Source organism: Oncorhynchus mykiss, chromosome 28 (genome assembly GCF_013265735.2).
Source record: "Oncorhynchus mykiss isolate Arlee chromosome 28, USDA_OmykA_1.1, whole genome shotgun sequence".
Taxonomy (NCBI): Eukaryota; Metazoa; Chordata; class Actinopteri; order Salmoniformes; family Salmonidae; genus Oncorhynchus; species Oncorhynchus mykiss.
The window spans coordinates 17,395,907-17,410,903 of record NC_048592.1 but is presented as its reverse complement, the minus strand read 5'-3'; the positions used below and the strand labels follow the sequence as shown (position 1 = coordinate 17,410,903).

The 14,997-nt window shown below is 40.4% G+C and overlaps 2 protein-coding genes across 5 annotated transcripts in view; one reads left to right on the top strand and one right to left on the bottom strand.

Moving 5' to 3' along the window:
* Window positions 1-240: 240 nt before the first annotated feature.
* Window positions 241-13,507, bottom strand: LOC110508649 (vacuolar protein sorting-associated protein 4B). Of its 4 annotated transcripts, XM_021589332.2 has the most exons (14): window positions 13,312-13,507; window positions 13,004-13,168; window positions 11,775-11,886; window positions 8,343-8,443; window positions 6,719-6,830; window positions 6,188-6,338; window positions 6,035-6,093; window positions 4,644-4,763; window positions 4,226-4,382; window positions 3,855-4,003; window positions 3,662-3,743; window positions 3,129-3,348; window positions 2,288-2,428; window positions 241-2,123 (listed from the first exon to the last, which is right to left on the bottom strand). In XM_021589332.2, the coding sequence occupies exons 2-14, from the start codon at window positions 13,022-13,024 to the stop codon at window positions 2,022-2,024; spliced, it is 1,527 nt and encodes a 508-aa protein (XP_021445007.2). In that variant the 5' UTR covers window positions 13,025-13,168; window positions 13,312-13,507; the 3' UTR covers window positions 241-2,021. The 4 variants fall into 4 exon arrangements, with proteins under 4 accessions (XP_021445007.2, XP_036822037.1, XP_021445009.2 ...); XM_036966142.1 differs by lacking the exons at window positions 11,775-11,886; window positions 13,004-13,168; window positions 13,312-13,507 and adding an exon at window positions 8,643-8,787; XM_021589334.2 differs by lacking the exons at window positions 8,343-8,443; window positions 11,775-11,886; window positions 13,004-13,168; window positions 13,312-13,507 and adding an exon at window positions 7,776-8,008.
* Window positions 9,875-14,997, top strand: part of LOC110508648 (laminin subunit alpha-3) — a 114,074-nt gene continuing 108,951 nt past the window's right edge. Inside the window, exons 1-2 of the mRNA XM_036966140.1 lie at window positions 9,875-10,247; window positions 13,134-13,222. Coding sequence (XP_036822035.1) covers window positions 13,181-13,222 — 42 coding nt within the window. The 5' untranslated portion in view covers window positions 9,875-10,247; window positions 13,134-13,180. The remainder of the gene's footprint in view (window positions 10,248-13,133; window positions 13,223-14,997) is intronic.

Here is a 14,997-nt window from a genome sequence, read left to right as displayed (position 1 = left end):
GGATGTATAGAGCAAACAACTCAATTATCACAACACATAGGTTGTAATATGGCTTTTTTTCTGGCTTGGCTTCCCCAGTGATTTTTCCCATGCACCGCTACTGGCACACTTATTATACCTACATGACCTGACAATAAGAATAATTATATCCTCCTCATTGTTGTCAAGTGAGAGATTGACATTCGTGAAGATTCATTTGAATCCTCAACCTGGAACTTCAGACAATACTTTACAAATATGTCAAATCTTAATATTACTTTTATTTACATATGCACGGCAGAGGAATTCTGATGACTTTTCCACTCGCTGATATACTGTATCATTCTCTACAAGACATGTTATACAGTAAAGTGAAGACCACACCAAAGACGTACCCAACACCTTGAAATTCTTAAGAATGCCAACACTAAGAGCAGAGATATACAACCTTAAAGCCAGTTTACATGAAATGTGCAAATATATATTCCATAGCATCAATGACAAAATACACAATATAGCTGTCTTAATGGATATCAACTTCCAAATAAAAAAAACAAACCAAACAAAAAAACAATGTATATGATCTTGCTACTTGTTTGGAAGGCACATGGTGTGCATTGCCACTTAAAAATGGCCACATCTTAAAAGGTAATAACCAAGTACCTGCTTGGGACTGCATTCCAATGCAATAACAAAAAGGACATGATGCCATGAGGGTGTTCTTTTGTGCCTAAAATGTCAATTTCAGGCTACCCACAAAATTCCATTCACACCAACATATCAGTCGCGTTGTTTCTTCAACACTGTTAGACAGTTTGACTGGATCTCAGTACGGCATCATCTCTTTCTAGTTCTTGTTAGGAAGATCAGCAAAAGGGTTACATGTAGAGTGTGTGGATGGTCAGGGGGAAAAAAAGTATTGAATCTGTGACTATATTATAAAGGTTTTTCTGGTCCAGTAATGTTGATGATCCTGACAGTTTGAATCATAATGACAATGAACAGAGTAGCCTTTCTTCTGGAGGGGAAAAACAAATGTATATATAAAATATGTCCCAAAGCAACCTCCATCCAGAGTGTGTAAATTATTCTAACCGTAGCCGAAGCCCCACAAATGTCTGTATGTAGAATGACATACAGACGCAGGATCTTAATATGACCAGTTCTTCAGAGCAGGAAAATAATCCTGCAACAACAGGTGTTGATACATTTTTCCTTAGGGCAAATCAAGTCTGACATTTTAAAGTGGAAATTACAAACTTGAGAAGTATTTAAAAACCTTAAATACACCAGAAGTTTGCATTTCCTGCAGCAACAGAGTGATCAAATTAAGATCCTACACCTGTACATTTGCTGTGCTTCAAGTATCCAAACCCATGTAATTCTCTTCCCCTTGAGACTGTCATAAATTCCACCAATAATATTTGAAAAATATCCTGTACAAAAAGAAGTGGAATATATGGGTGCTCACACTAAAAAGTTAGGTGCAATTTGATTGAAGGAAATTGGATGGGTAATTGGAAAATTAGCTCAGATATTTATTGGGCAAGTTAAATAAGCACTCTACACAAAGAGAAGCATTCTGATTTTGTTAACATGCTTGTATCGGCAACTTCCAGATCAAACTCTCATTGACTTCAAAGCATGATGTATGCAAATGCTCGAGTTGAGCATTGTTTACATATTAGGATTCAGCCCAAGGTGCTGCACCAATGTTCCTAATTGCCATGTAGCTTTCCATTCACCAATCTAGTCTACCTCAGACATGTGAAGAGATCCATAATCCTTTGGACATGGGGAGCATCTAAGAAAATACCCGTCTTTGTTTAACCCCTTGTGGCCAATGGACCAAGCTCAGTCGAGCCAAAGAAATAGATTACTTAAATGGAGAGGTCCGTTCTAGTAATTATATTTCTATTAGTAGAGCAGTCATGTGATAAGCCAACAGAGCCTGAGGGGGAGAGTGGGAAAAAGACGGAGAGGAGAGAAGGAACACTTGACAATCAATAATATTTGCTTTGGTTTGGCTAAAATGACCCAATTTAGCCCTCCTGTCCAAAGTCCTCTGTGAATTTTCTCAGTTTGTCCAAATCCTGATCATTGACTGTTGGCTTTGTGCTGGTCAGGGATCTCAGCATATCAGACTGCAAAGAATAAAAAGAGACATGATCAAAAGGTTATTCAACAGTCTTGTTTTCCCAGAAACAGATTACCATTGAGGCGGGGAAACGGATAACTGAATAATATTAATAAAGTATTATTAATAACTTTTTTTTTATTTTTATTTTTTATTTTTTTTAACACTCACCATACAAACAACTGGCTCACATAGCTTTTCCCCAGGGACTTCCATCCATGTCATCTCGATGCCATTCGGGTCTCCTGGAGAGCATGGGGTCAAAAGGTCATCTACCACGATGTTGGGGTTGTCTCTCGATGGCCCTCTTACCTTCAATAACAATGCAATTTGCAGTGTTACAAATTAATCTCAACAGCTGCACCATTGAGAGCATCTTGAGTGGCTGTGTCACCACTTGGTATGGCAAATGCTTGGCATCCCACTGCAAGGCACTAGAGAGGGTAGTGCGTACGGCACTGGGGCAGAGCTCCCTGCCATCCAGGACCTCTATACCAGGCGGTGTCAGAGGCCCTAAAAAGCGTCAAAGACTCCAGCCACCCAAGTCTGACTGTTCTCTCTGCTACTGCACGGCAACGGTACTGATGCATCAAGTCTGGAACCAACAGGACCCTGAGCAGCTTCTAACCCCAGGCCATAACACTGCTTAATAGTTAACCAATAGCTACCCGACTATCTGCATGGACCCTCTTTTCACTCAGCACATATGCTGCTGCTACTGTTTATGATCTATCCCTACCTCAATCACCTCGTACCCCTGCACATGGACTCGGTACTGGTACCCCGTGTATATAGCCATGTTACTGTTACTCATTGTGTATTCATTCCTTGTGTCATTATTTTTATATTATTTATATTTTTTTCCTCACCGTGTTGTTGGGAAGTAAGAATTTCCCTGTTAGTCTACACCGGTTTGTTTACGAAGCATGTGACAAATAAAATTTTATATAAAGATTATCACTGAAAAATAAATAGACAACGTTATTCAATGGTCGTCATTATGGAGACGTACCCGCTTGAAGTGAGTGGCTGACTGAACTTTTCTGACTGGTTGCATAAGCGCGTCTCTGACGATGACGCTGACGTCAGCCCCTGAGTACCCGTCTGTCTTCTTTCCCAGGGTGACAAAGTCAGAGTCGTTGAGGCTGGTGGGGGTGGCGCCCAGGTGGAGCTTGAACATGAAGGTGCGGGCGTGTTCCTCGGGCAGGGGGATGTAGATCCTCTTCTCAAACCTGAGATAATTAAGGATGAGTTGTACTGAATGTATCACACATACTCTACAGGAAGAAGAATACATCTACAGGAAGAAGAACACATCTACAGGGTAGGTCTGAGCAGCAACAAAAAAGCGAAGAAGCAGTGCTGCCGAGTTTCCTAGCTTCAGTCCAGTGTGTTCACGGTATCACCAATCACGTTCAAGCTGAGTGGTAAAAGTGATCATACATTTTTATGGCTTTGGTGTCACAGTCAAGAATCATAAAGGACAAGTTATTTGTGTACACTGTTGAGATGGTAGGCTAAGCCAGTGTAAGAATGTGACATTACCGTCTTCTGATAGCAGAGTCCAACGTCCAAGGGATGTTGGTGGCCCCGAGCACCAGTACACCATCGTTGTCATTCCCAACCCCTGTGGAAAAATTATCATTAACTATTTACAACCATTTTCACTTAATATGAGCAAAACACCAATACAGTCCACTATAATATCCAGATACATATCGTTTTCTGGCTCTCTCACCCTGCATCTGAACTAGGAACTCTGTCTTGATGCGGCGAGCTGCCTCACTCTCATTCTCACTCCTGGAGCCGCACAGCGAGTCTATCTCATCTATGAAGATGATGGAGGGCTTGTGCTCCCGTGCAAGGGTGAACAAGTTCTTTACCAACCTGGAGAGGAGAAAGGAGCATCAACATCAAGGTGAGCAGTATCCGGGACACCGATTAAACCTAATACTGGCCTAAAATAATCTCTATTAAATTAGCTATTTAGTCCAGGACTAGGCTTAATATTATGTCTAAATTACAAACAGATTAAAACAGCAGCATTGGACTTTACGTCTCTCCACAATTAATCCCCCATGTTTCCCTGGATGAAGAGTAAAATCTCACTTTTCACTCTCTCCCAGCCACTTGGATACCAGGTCAGATGAGGAGATGGAAAAGAAGGTGGAGTTGTTGGCCTCTGTGGCCACAGCTTTAGCCAGGTAGGACTTTCCTGTTCCAGGAGGACCGAAGAGTAGGATCCCCCTCCACGGCGTTCTTTTGCCTGACAGACAGAGGTTGTTGGGAGAGGTCGTGAATAACATTGGGGCAGAAATAGACTAAGCTTTTCATTAACAAATGAATGAAGGGTAATAACCAATTGACTGTATACTATACAAGAATGAATGGATTCATTTATTTTCAGTATATTCCTAAGGCTGATCAAATGTTCCAACAGTGGAGGTTTCAGCATGTTTTTCATACATTCAAAATTGTTCTTTCCTCATTAATTCTGTGGCGATCTGAGGCAGTAACACTACGTTACCTGTGAAAAGATGTGGGAATTTGATTGGCAAAATAACAGCTTCCTTCAGGGCCTCTTTGGCTCCCTCTAATCCGGCAACATCATTCCACTTGATATTTGGCTTTTCCATAACGATAGCCCCTGAAAAACACATCCAGTATGATGGGAACATACAAATCATTTTACAGTGAAGGAAAATGATCAGTCACCTTCATGTGAAAATCTAAAAATACAGTGCCTTGCAAAAGTATTCACCCCCTTTGGCGTTTTTCCTATTTTTGTGACATTACAACATGTCATTTGAATTGATTTTTATGTGGATTTCATGTAATGGAAAAACACAAAATAGGTGAAGTGAAATAAAAAAAATTACTTGTTTCAAAAAAATTCAAAAAAACAGAAGTGGTGCCTGCATATGTATTCACCCCCTTGCTATGAAGCCGCTAAATAAGATCTGGTGCAACCAATTACCTTCAGAAGTCACATAATTAGTTAAATAAAGTCCACCTGTGTGCAATCTAAGTGTCACATGATCTCAGTGTATAGCTACACCTGTTCTGAAAGGCCCCAGTGTCTACAACACCACTAAGCGGCACTATGAAGACCAAGGAGCTCTCCAAACAGGTCAGGGACGAAGTTGTGAAGAAGTACAGCTCAGGGTTGGGTTATAAAACAATATCTGAAACTTTGAACATCCCACAGAGCACCATTAAAGCCATTATAAAGAAATGGAAAGGATATGGCACCACAACAAACCTGATAAGAGAGGGTCGCCCACCAAAACTCACAGACCAGGCAAGGAGGGCATTAATCAGAGGCAACAAAGAGACCAAAGATAACCCTGAAGAAGTTATCCCTCAAAGCCCAGACCTCAATCCAATTGAGAATCTGTGGTAGGACTTAGATTGCTGTACATCAGCAGAACCCATCCAACTTGAAGGAGCAGGAGTGGTTTTACCTTGAAGAATGGGCAAAAATCCCAGTGGCTAGATGTGCCAAGAGACATACCCCAAGATACTTGCAGCTGTAATTGCTGCAAAAGGTGGCTCTACAAAGTATTGACTTTTTTTTTGGGGGGGGGGGGGGTGAATAGTTATGCACACTCAAGTTCTGTTTTGTCTAGTTTCACAGAAAATATTTTGCATCTACAAAGTGGTAGGCATGTTGTGTAAATCAAATGATACAAACCCCCCAAAAATACATTTTAATTCCAGGTTGTATGGCAAAAAAAAAGGAAAAATGCCAAGGGGGTTGAATACTTTCACAAGCCAATGTAAATGAGTTAGACATCAACAGGATATGGGAAAACTGAAAGTAAAGTGGAAATGAGCCAAATAACCTTTGTCAATTCTATAGTATGTCAGTATTGTGATACATACTGTGGTAGTTTCACTTTGTAAGTGATAACTAACCTGAAAGTTGGTTCTGAAACTTCTTTTTTTCTGGGTTGTCTCCTTCATCGCTCTCATTCCTGCACAATAATAATCCAAATAGGTTGACTCATCACATTCAAAATAACAGGCTAAACCCTTCTCACACATAACAAAGCCTGCTCCTGCACACACCCTTTGTCATCAGCTTGGGACTCCTTCACAGGCTTGGTAGGTGGAGCCTTCTCTTTCTTCTTTAGGTATTCTTTGAGCTTCTCTGCTCTGTCCAGGTACTCGGCACACTTGGCCCTGATGCTCTGTTTGGCTTTATCGCCCTGGGATTCATCTGGCAGGAGAGAAATGGACAAATTCTATTAAATACCATATGAAGAATCTGTTTTTATTTAGAAAATGTATGAATAAATCACAATTACAGTAAACTCCCCTAGACTATGAAATTCTGTGAAATGGAAAAAAAAATGATGCATTCTGCTGATAAGTAGAAGTAGACACTGGACAGATTCATCTGATAGGTTCCAATAGTTGCCCAGATACCTTTGACAGGTCACTACTGTAGTGAGATTCTAAAATGTCCCCATTAGCCTATATGAGACAGAGGTGGTGATAAACAACCACACAAACCAATGGACTGAACAATCCAGAGACTATTACAACCCTAAAAGAGAAAAGAGCATTATGCAAATATCCCGTTGTCTTAAAGCATACATTTCACTACGTGTAGGAGGTACTGAACAGCTTGTTGGTATAAACGCAGGGCCTCGTCGTAATTCTGAGCTTTATCCTCCTGGGCCGCCTTGCTGGCCAGATCTATGGCTTTCTGAAAAAAGGGATGAGAACATTATGAAAAAACAAAGACAACAGTAAAAACAAATTGAAAGGATTCACTGCAAGATAAATTTGATCTGGTCAATCACAATTAAATAACTCTTCGATGCAATGGCATAACAAGCACGTAGTTCTAATTACAGTAACTAGAAGCAAGTATAGTAACTGTTCCTATATATCAAAAACATTGACCCCATATGCAAGGCTTTATGTAGAGCTACAGCTGTGTATGTACATGTTCCATTAAGTGCTACATGGCACATACATAGCTCAAAATGTGACCGACCACCTGTAAGACAGAGTATGTTGCAATTTCACTTCCTACAAAAAGTTTGACATGACTAAATTAAATAGGCTAATCCAATTAACTAGTTAATTAACATATTCAGACAGTAAGCTTAGCTAACGTTAGCTATATCAACAATCAGCTCACGACACTAGCTTTGCTAATGGTAGTTAGTTAATAACATTATCAAGGTACTTGGTTGCTATTCAAATTTCGGATTGTCTCGTCTTGGCCTTGTTGCGGAGGGGAGCACATTTAGAACTAAAAATGAACCGGTCAACTTTGCAACAAGGCCAAGACAGCTATCAAAGCAAGCTGATGTTAACTAACCATCTTCAATCAGGCTTAAAATAACTTGATAGTGACTACTGTCAACATTAACTGCTGTTCTTTCAAGTTGGCGACCTCGAAGCAACAAAAAAACAACAATTCCGCTAGCTAGCGTCCGAGCTAACAAGTTAGCGTATTACCGTAGCCAGATAGATAACAATCAGTTAGCTAACGACACTTAGAAAAAAATAATCACAGTAGATCTACAAATAATAGTTAGCTCGCAAACGTTCGCTAACTAGTGCCATGCTAACTGGGTGGTTTGCCCTTTTGCTAACTACTAGCTACTGTAGCTAGCCGACGTTAGCTTTCCCAATTTACCTGTAAATTGTTGTTGGCAGCCATATGATTACTTGTAAAAAAAAAAAAAAAAAAATGCAACGAACAGGCCCTTTATTTGTTAATACTTAAATTGCAGCCCGGCAAAGTCGATATCCAAGCCTTTTATTAGATCTTTGAATAACTATACATTAATAAATACAAAATAATACACTTCCGCGTTAACAGACACGGAGTTGATTCTCTTAGAATTCTCACGTGACCGGGAAATGTCCGCGTCATTCATAGACGCACCCATCTCTGGGTGGCAATACAATATTGTAGAGGGATGACATGTCAAATGTGTAGGGTTAGGATCATGTTGACATGTGAAGGATATGCAGAGTGCACATCTCCTATTAGCTATATCCTTACCTCCATAGAGTTGCCAGGAAGATTAATGGAAAACTGTCAATCCAATTAGACTGACATAGGTTTAGGCCTACACTGGCATTTACATCGGACCATAGAATTAGGAATTCGTAATATAATTTATTATATGCATTGGACAACGTTAATGACCGACATTTTAGCATAAATTGTTTATATAATGTTCCACTGTCTAATTACCTCTTTATTTTCGATATACTCCTGTAGTTCTTCCACTCTGTCCAGGTATAGTTTACACTTTTCCCTGATCTTCTGGTTGCCCTCTTTACCCTGTGGTTCACCTGAGGAGAGGAGTTTTAAGTTGTTGATGGTGACACAGGTTATTGTAGAGACCATAGTTTCGGCTTGCCTGATGACTCAAACGGAATTCTTCCACTGCTCTTTGTTTGCTACATACTTCAGGCTGAGACTGCCATCCTTGTTTAAAAATGGACCAACAGAAGTATAAAGAGGGGTTCCTGCAGATGCTGGAATACCTACGTGCAGGAACGATCCGAATTGCTGCCACAATTGCAACCATCTCCTAGAGCAAGGAGTTTGGGTAGCCAGGCAAAGGGTAGGCTGCACATCACATGGTAATCACTGACATGCCAATATCCATCCTTCCTCTCTGTGCAGGCTACTACTGCTAAATACTCCCCTTATGGCTAGCAACGTCTCCAGTTATTTTTGAATCTCCAGCTAAATTATTTTCTTCAGTTTAACATTAATTCTGATACTTTGTTGACTTCATGTTGGCCCTTCTCGAGCTCTGTTCCTACAGGTCCTTGCGTGCCCACCCCCGGATGCTTGAGAAGTGTGTACCTCTTTTTTCCCCATAGTCTTCTGTCATTTTGTTAATGTATTATCATTTTCAAATATTTTATTTAGATTTATCAAGGGGTGCTGCAGGACCCTCAGCAACCCTACTTCCCATGGCTATGAGCCTGTCTCTCGTGTTGAAAATGCACCTACCGGTCTGCTTGAGAAAGGCCTGTTAATATTGTGTGACGTTATGATAGTCTGCTTCTAGATGTTTGTATAGTCTTTAGCTTGTAAAGGAGGTTTCAACCAATTCATTGGTTATGTAGCCTACACCTCTGCTTGTACAGTCCGAAACATAGCAATGCAAAATTGTCAGAATGTTGAATAAAATAAAATTTGAACTTATACCGGTTTTCTGTGGGGTCGGTCCTTCAGCAGCATGACATTTGAGACAAAAGACACCCACAAGAACGTATTGTTTACCCGACTTCTTTTAGTGTTGGTTCTGCCGTTTACATTTCTATCACCTGGTACATACGATTTGATTTGATTTGAAACCATGTAAACTCTTGCAGGCTTCGGTTACATGAATGCCTCACATGCATGTACTTCCGTCTTGTGTACGTGCCTTTGCCACGTAAATGTGCGTGGCCTTGCCTACATAATTTGAAAGCATCGCCACGTTTCGTGCCTACCACTAGTCTTGCTCAACTAAAAATGTAATCTGTCTAATAAAATCAGTCCAACAAAATGATTGAGGTAAATTGATCTAATATTTAATAAATAAGAAAAAGTTATGCATAATCCAATGAAGTTAGATCTATAAACTGTATAGATCTATATTAGGGGAGCCTAAAGATAAATAATCAAATTGCTTAGAGAGAAACATTTTAATCAGTTTTTAATAAAGTGTTACGAAACCAATAACTAGCCTACTGATTTTGCTGCACTTGTCATGCCTGGGGGTCTTAAAGCCCGTTTATGCTTGCTCCACCAAAGCAAACAGGAGACTCCGTACAGAGGGAATTGCAGTGCCTCGGGAGGGTAATTGGAGCTCTGTACCGCATCGCCGTGTGCTGCTCAAAGTTTGTATCTTCGCGGAGGGCTCTGTATCGCTTCGCATTGACATGATTGGTTGACAGTAGGTGGGGGCGGGAGGTCCTTGTATAAACACAAACTACCTTTCTTGACAACAGCTCTGTTCCGTGAAGGATGGATGCTTTGATTTATGCGGAGGCCACATCGTAGTAAATGTGCTGCACGGCCACAGCAGCCATCGGATTGACCATCAGAGCCTTTTAGGCCAAGCTACATGGCCTGTAACCTGATTAGAAAATAAAGGTGAGAAGTAAGCGTATGCAATGAATGTACATGACATTTTAGTAATTTAGCAGACACTCTTATCCAGAGCAACTTAGAAAGAACAATTAGGGTTAAGTGTCTTGCTCAAGGGCACATTGACAGATTTTTCACCTAGTCAACTCCAGCATTCAAACCAGCAACCTTTCAGTTACTGGCCCAACGCTTTTAACCGCTAGGCTATCTGCCACCCAAGGAGACCGCAACCTTAAAAGCCAGAATGTTGAATACAATTACATTTAAACTTACTCTACCGGTAACTCTCTGTGCGGTTTGTCCTTCATCTGCTTGAAATTTGAGAAAATATCCACAGAAAAGTATTGTTTATCCTAATTTTGTCAAATGTTGAGCAGCTGAAGTACAAACCCCACAGACAACCGGTAAAGTACGTTTAAATGTAATTTTATTCAACATTCTGGCTTGTAAGGAACATTTACATGATTTTCAGCCATTCGTTTCAGGCTGTACATACACATGAATTGTGTATTACAGCCTGATTAATCAGACTAGTCCAGGGCCAACACAGTCATGACTTCCATGGTCAGCCAGTCCAAGCAGATTAGTATTCGATCCAAAATAAATATATAATAAAGGAAACTACAAAAATGCATGCTCAAACTAAAGATTCAAAATCAATTGAAAGGCCTCAAGGCCACCAAACAAACCAGCAGCCTCACGGCTCTCCCACGTGGGACACTGACTGACAACAGAGAGGAAGAGGCAAAGTGAGAGGGTCGACTCCGCCCACAATCTGTTCACGCAGATTAAGCATTATAGAGTTAAGCAGACCAAGTTTTTGTTTGGGGAGCAATGAGAGAGTGTTGAATTTGGTCAAGATGAAAGTGAATTGCTATTTTGATAGGTGAGGCTTATTTGATTGAATATAAGTTTTATAATGCTTAGGTTGTTACGGGTGTATTGATATATTTTTCTACAAAAGATCATTGGCTAGAATGTTCCCACCTGATCTTGCCTCCTTCCCGATAGCTGGATGCCCCTTTGATTTATTTATTAAATAAAAAGACGTGTCAACTGTAGCCATTTATATTCCTTCATAGTTTGTTTGCCCCGTCCTTCATGGCCAACATCCACATGCCACATTTGAACCAAACTAAGATTTTTTTGTGTGTCAGCAGTTAGACATTTTGCTAAAGGGGGTCTAGTTGCCCCAAATGACCATATGTGATGCTCCATACCCCTCACATCTTGGCTAGTGTAAAGTTTAGCAATACAAAACGTGTATTTAATATCTTTCCCGATTTTTCTCTGTTTTTTTGAGAACCACATGCAACTGGATACGAACATTTATAAAATATTATTCTTCCAAATTGAGAATTAAGAAAGTATTGCCAAGAACAGGTTAGTTGAAAAATTCCTTGCTGAACTTTACACTAGCCATGCTGTAACGGGTTTGCAGCATCAGATCCCTTTACAATTCTGCGGCTACTGAATTGCATGTCCTGTCCGTATGACATTTGGTCCATTTCTTCAGGAGTGATGGTTACATACGTTTTACAATGTGCAGGAAGTACTTGACAGCGTGTTGGTAAGATTTGATAGCCTCCGTGTAGTTCCCAGCCTGGTCCTCCTGGGAGGCTTTCTGTGCTACAGCTATAGCTTTCTGAAATGAGAGTGTGGGAGGGATGAGTTGGGCAGAAAGGAGTGGAAGTGGGAGGGATGAGTTGGGCAGAAAGGAGTGGAAGAGAGAGGGATGCGTTGGGAAGAAAAGTATAGGAGAGAGAGGGATGAGTTGGGCAGAAAAGTGTAGGAGAGAGAGGGATGAGTTGGGCAGAAAGGAGTGGGAGAGAGAGGGATGAGTTGGGCAGAAAGGAGTGGGAGAGAGAGGGATGAGTTGGGCAGAAAGGAGTGGGAGAGAGAGGGATGAATTGGGCAGAAAAGTGTAGGAGAGAGGGAGGAGTATGGCAGAAGAAAGTAGGAGGAGTTGGGCACTGCTGCTACTCAGTCACAGCATCATTCACTGTCACTGTTCATCACATAGTCTCTCCTATTATGTCTACATTCATTGCTTAATTTGAGTGAGACATGTTTGTCATTTAGCAGATGCTCTTATCCAGAGCAAGTTTGGTTAAGTGCCTTGCCCAAGGGCACATCAACAGATTTTTCACCTAGTTGGCTTGGGTATTCAATCTAGTGACCTTGCAGTTACTCGCCCAATGTTCTTAACCTTTAGGCTACCTGACAAGACAGACTCATAGCATTCTTATGCTCTGATTAGATCATGGAATACATGGAGATGGAGCATCAGCATCACAAGCCACTACTGAATTTCTCTTAGCTGTGTTAAAGTGAAACACTATTTTAAGTGGCTCACAATGGCTTTATTTGGCTCTGGAACAAGCTGTTGTCCAGCAGATATATCTCAAATGTGGGAGCTCATCTTCGTTAATGAAACCAATAGCTGTAGTGTAGCGATTGCACGTACAGTACAAATTCACAATAGACCTTCTCTTTATAACATACTGTACTATTTTAGTTTGTTTGAATGTAAGTAAACAAGTTGATCAGCTTCTCAAAAGTGACAACACAACACTAATACAAGAAACACACGCTTGACTACAGTTCTATGATGACACTAGCCCCAAGACGGCTTGACAGTCTCACTCTGACAAGTGGAATCAAACTCATAGGCCCATAAACATACATTACTCATTTACAAGAAAGCATAGATGTGTCTACCAAGATAAAGTGCTATTTACATTAATAGTCAGTCACTTTACCTGTATATTTGTTGGCTCCATTGGAAGTTTTCAGGCAGTCAGTTGCTACTGAGAACCAACACAGTCTGAGACCCTTGATTTTTCTGTTTCGTTTACCCACAGAGCCATTAACTTGTTGCTTATCTCACAGGCTCGTCACAGCACACATGCGTCTGAGAGACTTTCCTGTTGAAAAGAATGACAACAATGCTGAGGGCTGAGACTGAAACCCGCCTGCCTGTGAGTCATAATTTACAAACTTGTTATGCAAGTATAGTCAACAGCCCAGGAAAACATTCACAGTAGGATAATAGGCTAACATTATTAACCTTCAGCCGTATCTGTCCTTCATTTCTTCTCTCCTTTATTTAACTAGGCAAGTCAGTTAAGAACAAATTCTTATTTTCAATGACAGCCTAGGAACAGTTGGTTAACTGCCTGTTCAGGGGCAGAACGACAGATTTGTACCTTGTCAGCTCGGGGACTAGTCCAACGCTCTAACCACTAGGCAACCCTGCCGCCTCAAAGAGGAAGTTTCATGCAAAGAGGAAGTTTAAAACTCCCCTAGAGGGGATAAAACAGAGAAAAAAGTCTACATCAAATCCAAATAAAGTGCCAGGGTAAAGGAATGTAGTAAGCAGTGGTGTAAAGTACTTAAGTAAAAATACTTTAAAGTACTACTTAAGTAGTTTTTTGGTTGTATCTGTACTTTACTTTACTATTTATATTTTTGACAACTTTTACATTTACTTCACTACATTCCTAAAGAAAATAATGTGCCTTTTAATCCATACATTTTCCCTGACACCCAAAAGTACTTGTCTCATTTTAATGCTTTGCAGGACAGCAAAATGGTCCAATTCATGCACTTATCCCTGGTCATCCCTACTGCTTCTGATCTGGCGGACTCACTAAACACACATGCTTCGTTTGTAAATTATGTCTGAATGTTGGAGTGTGCCCCTGGCTATCCCTAAATTAAAAAAATCAAGAAAATGGTACTGTCTGGTTTGCTTAATATAAGGATTTATAAATGATTTATACTTTTACTTTTGATACTTAAGTATATTTTAGCAATTAAAATTACTTTTGAGTTTGAATTTATTATTTTTTTACAGGGACAGTGCACATTAATCAACGTTTCAGTGAAAGTGTCTGTTTTAGCCATCCAGCTAATTTTCAATCGCAGTCCCTGGGCAGGTTATTAAAAACAATTACAATATAGACAATCATTGAGCAGTGAGCACACGCAGAGCAACATAGGACAAGCAAGACATAGCACACAGACAGAGCAACATAGAACAAAAAGCAGCAAGACAAAATTCATAAAAGCAACAAAGTGTTTCCACACCTCACAAGCTATAGACAACAGACAACATGGAAAGCGGCATTACACAGCTAGGGATTATGTTCACAAATCTGATTGACCTTTAGCCATGTCTTCATGCATTTTGTGAAAGTGTGATATGTGGTGCAGTTATGTGTGTCTGATGGCAGTGTATTCCAGACATGGGAAGCTCTCACAGAGAAAACGGATTTACTCACGGTGCTTTTCCTTAAGGGAACCATATAGTCACCTCTCATGGCAGACCTTGTAGATCTGCTGCCATATGTTTGGGTTTTCTGTTTAACAAAAATACTGAGTGGAGGGGGAGCCAGGCCATTTAGGATCTTGAATACAAGACATGCGTCGGTGTATTGCACAAGATTTTCCCAACTCAGGAGCTCATGCTTTCTGAGGATGTAACAGTGATGATGGCTATTGGACTTCCTATCAAGCACTTTGAGAGCTTGTTTGTAGACAGACTGAATAGGTTTTAATGTTGTACAGCAAGCTTGGGCCCAACTAGTCAAGAAGTATGTTAAGTGGGGGAGTATCATAGATTTGAAGTACAGTTTTGCTACCTCTGTAGTCAAACAATTTCGTATAAATCGGAAATTAGCTAGGTTGAACTTGGTTATTTGAATGACCTTTTTCACAGGCTTTTTAAAAGAGAGGTTGGAATCAAGTATGA

Excerpts from the sequence above, each read along its gene's own strand:
- LOC110508649 (XM_021589332.2), bottom strand. The coding sequence starts at position 13,024 with ATGGAGCCAACAAATATACAG. Across the intron at positions 3,744-3,854 it reads GTTCCTAGTTCAGATGCAGG|GGGTTGGGAATGACAACGAT; the intron begins GTGAGAGAGCCA and ends ATTTTTCCACAG. Across the intron at positions 3,349-3,661 it reads GACTCTGCTATCAGAAGACG|GTTTGAGAAGAGGATCTACA; the intron begins GTAATGTCACAT and ends TAATTATCTCAG.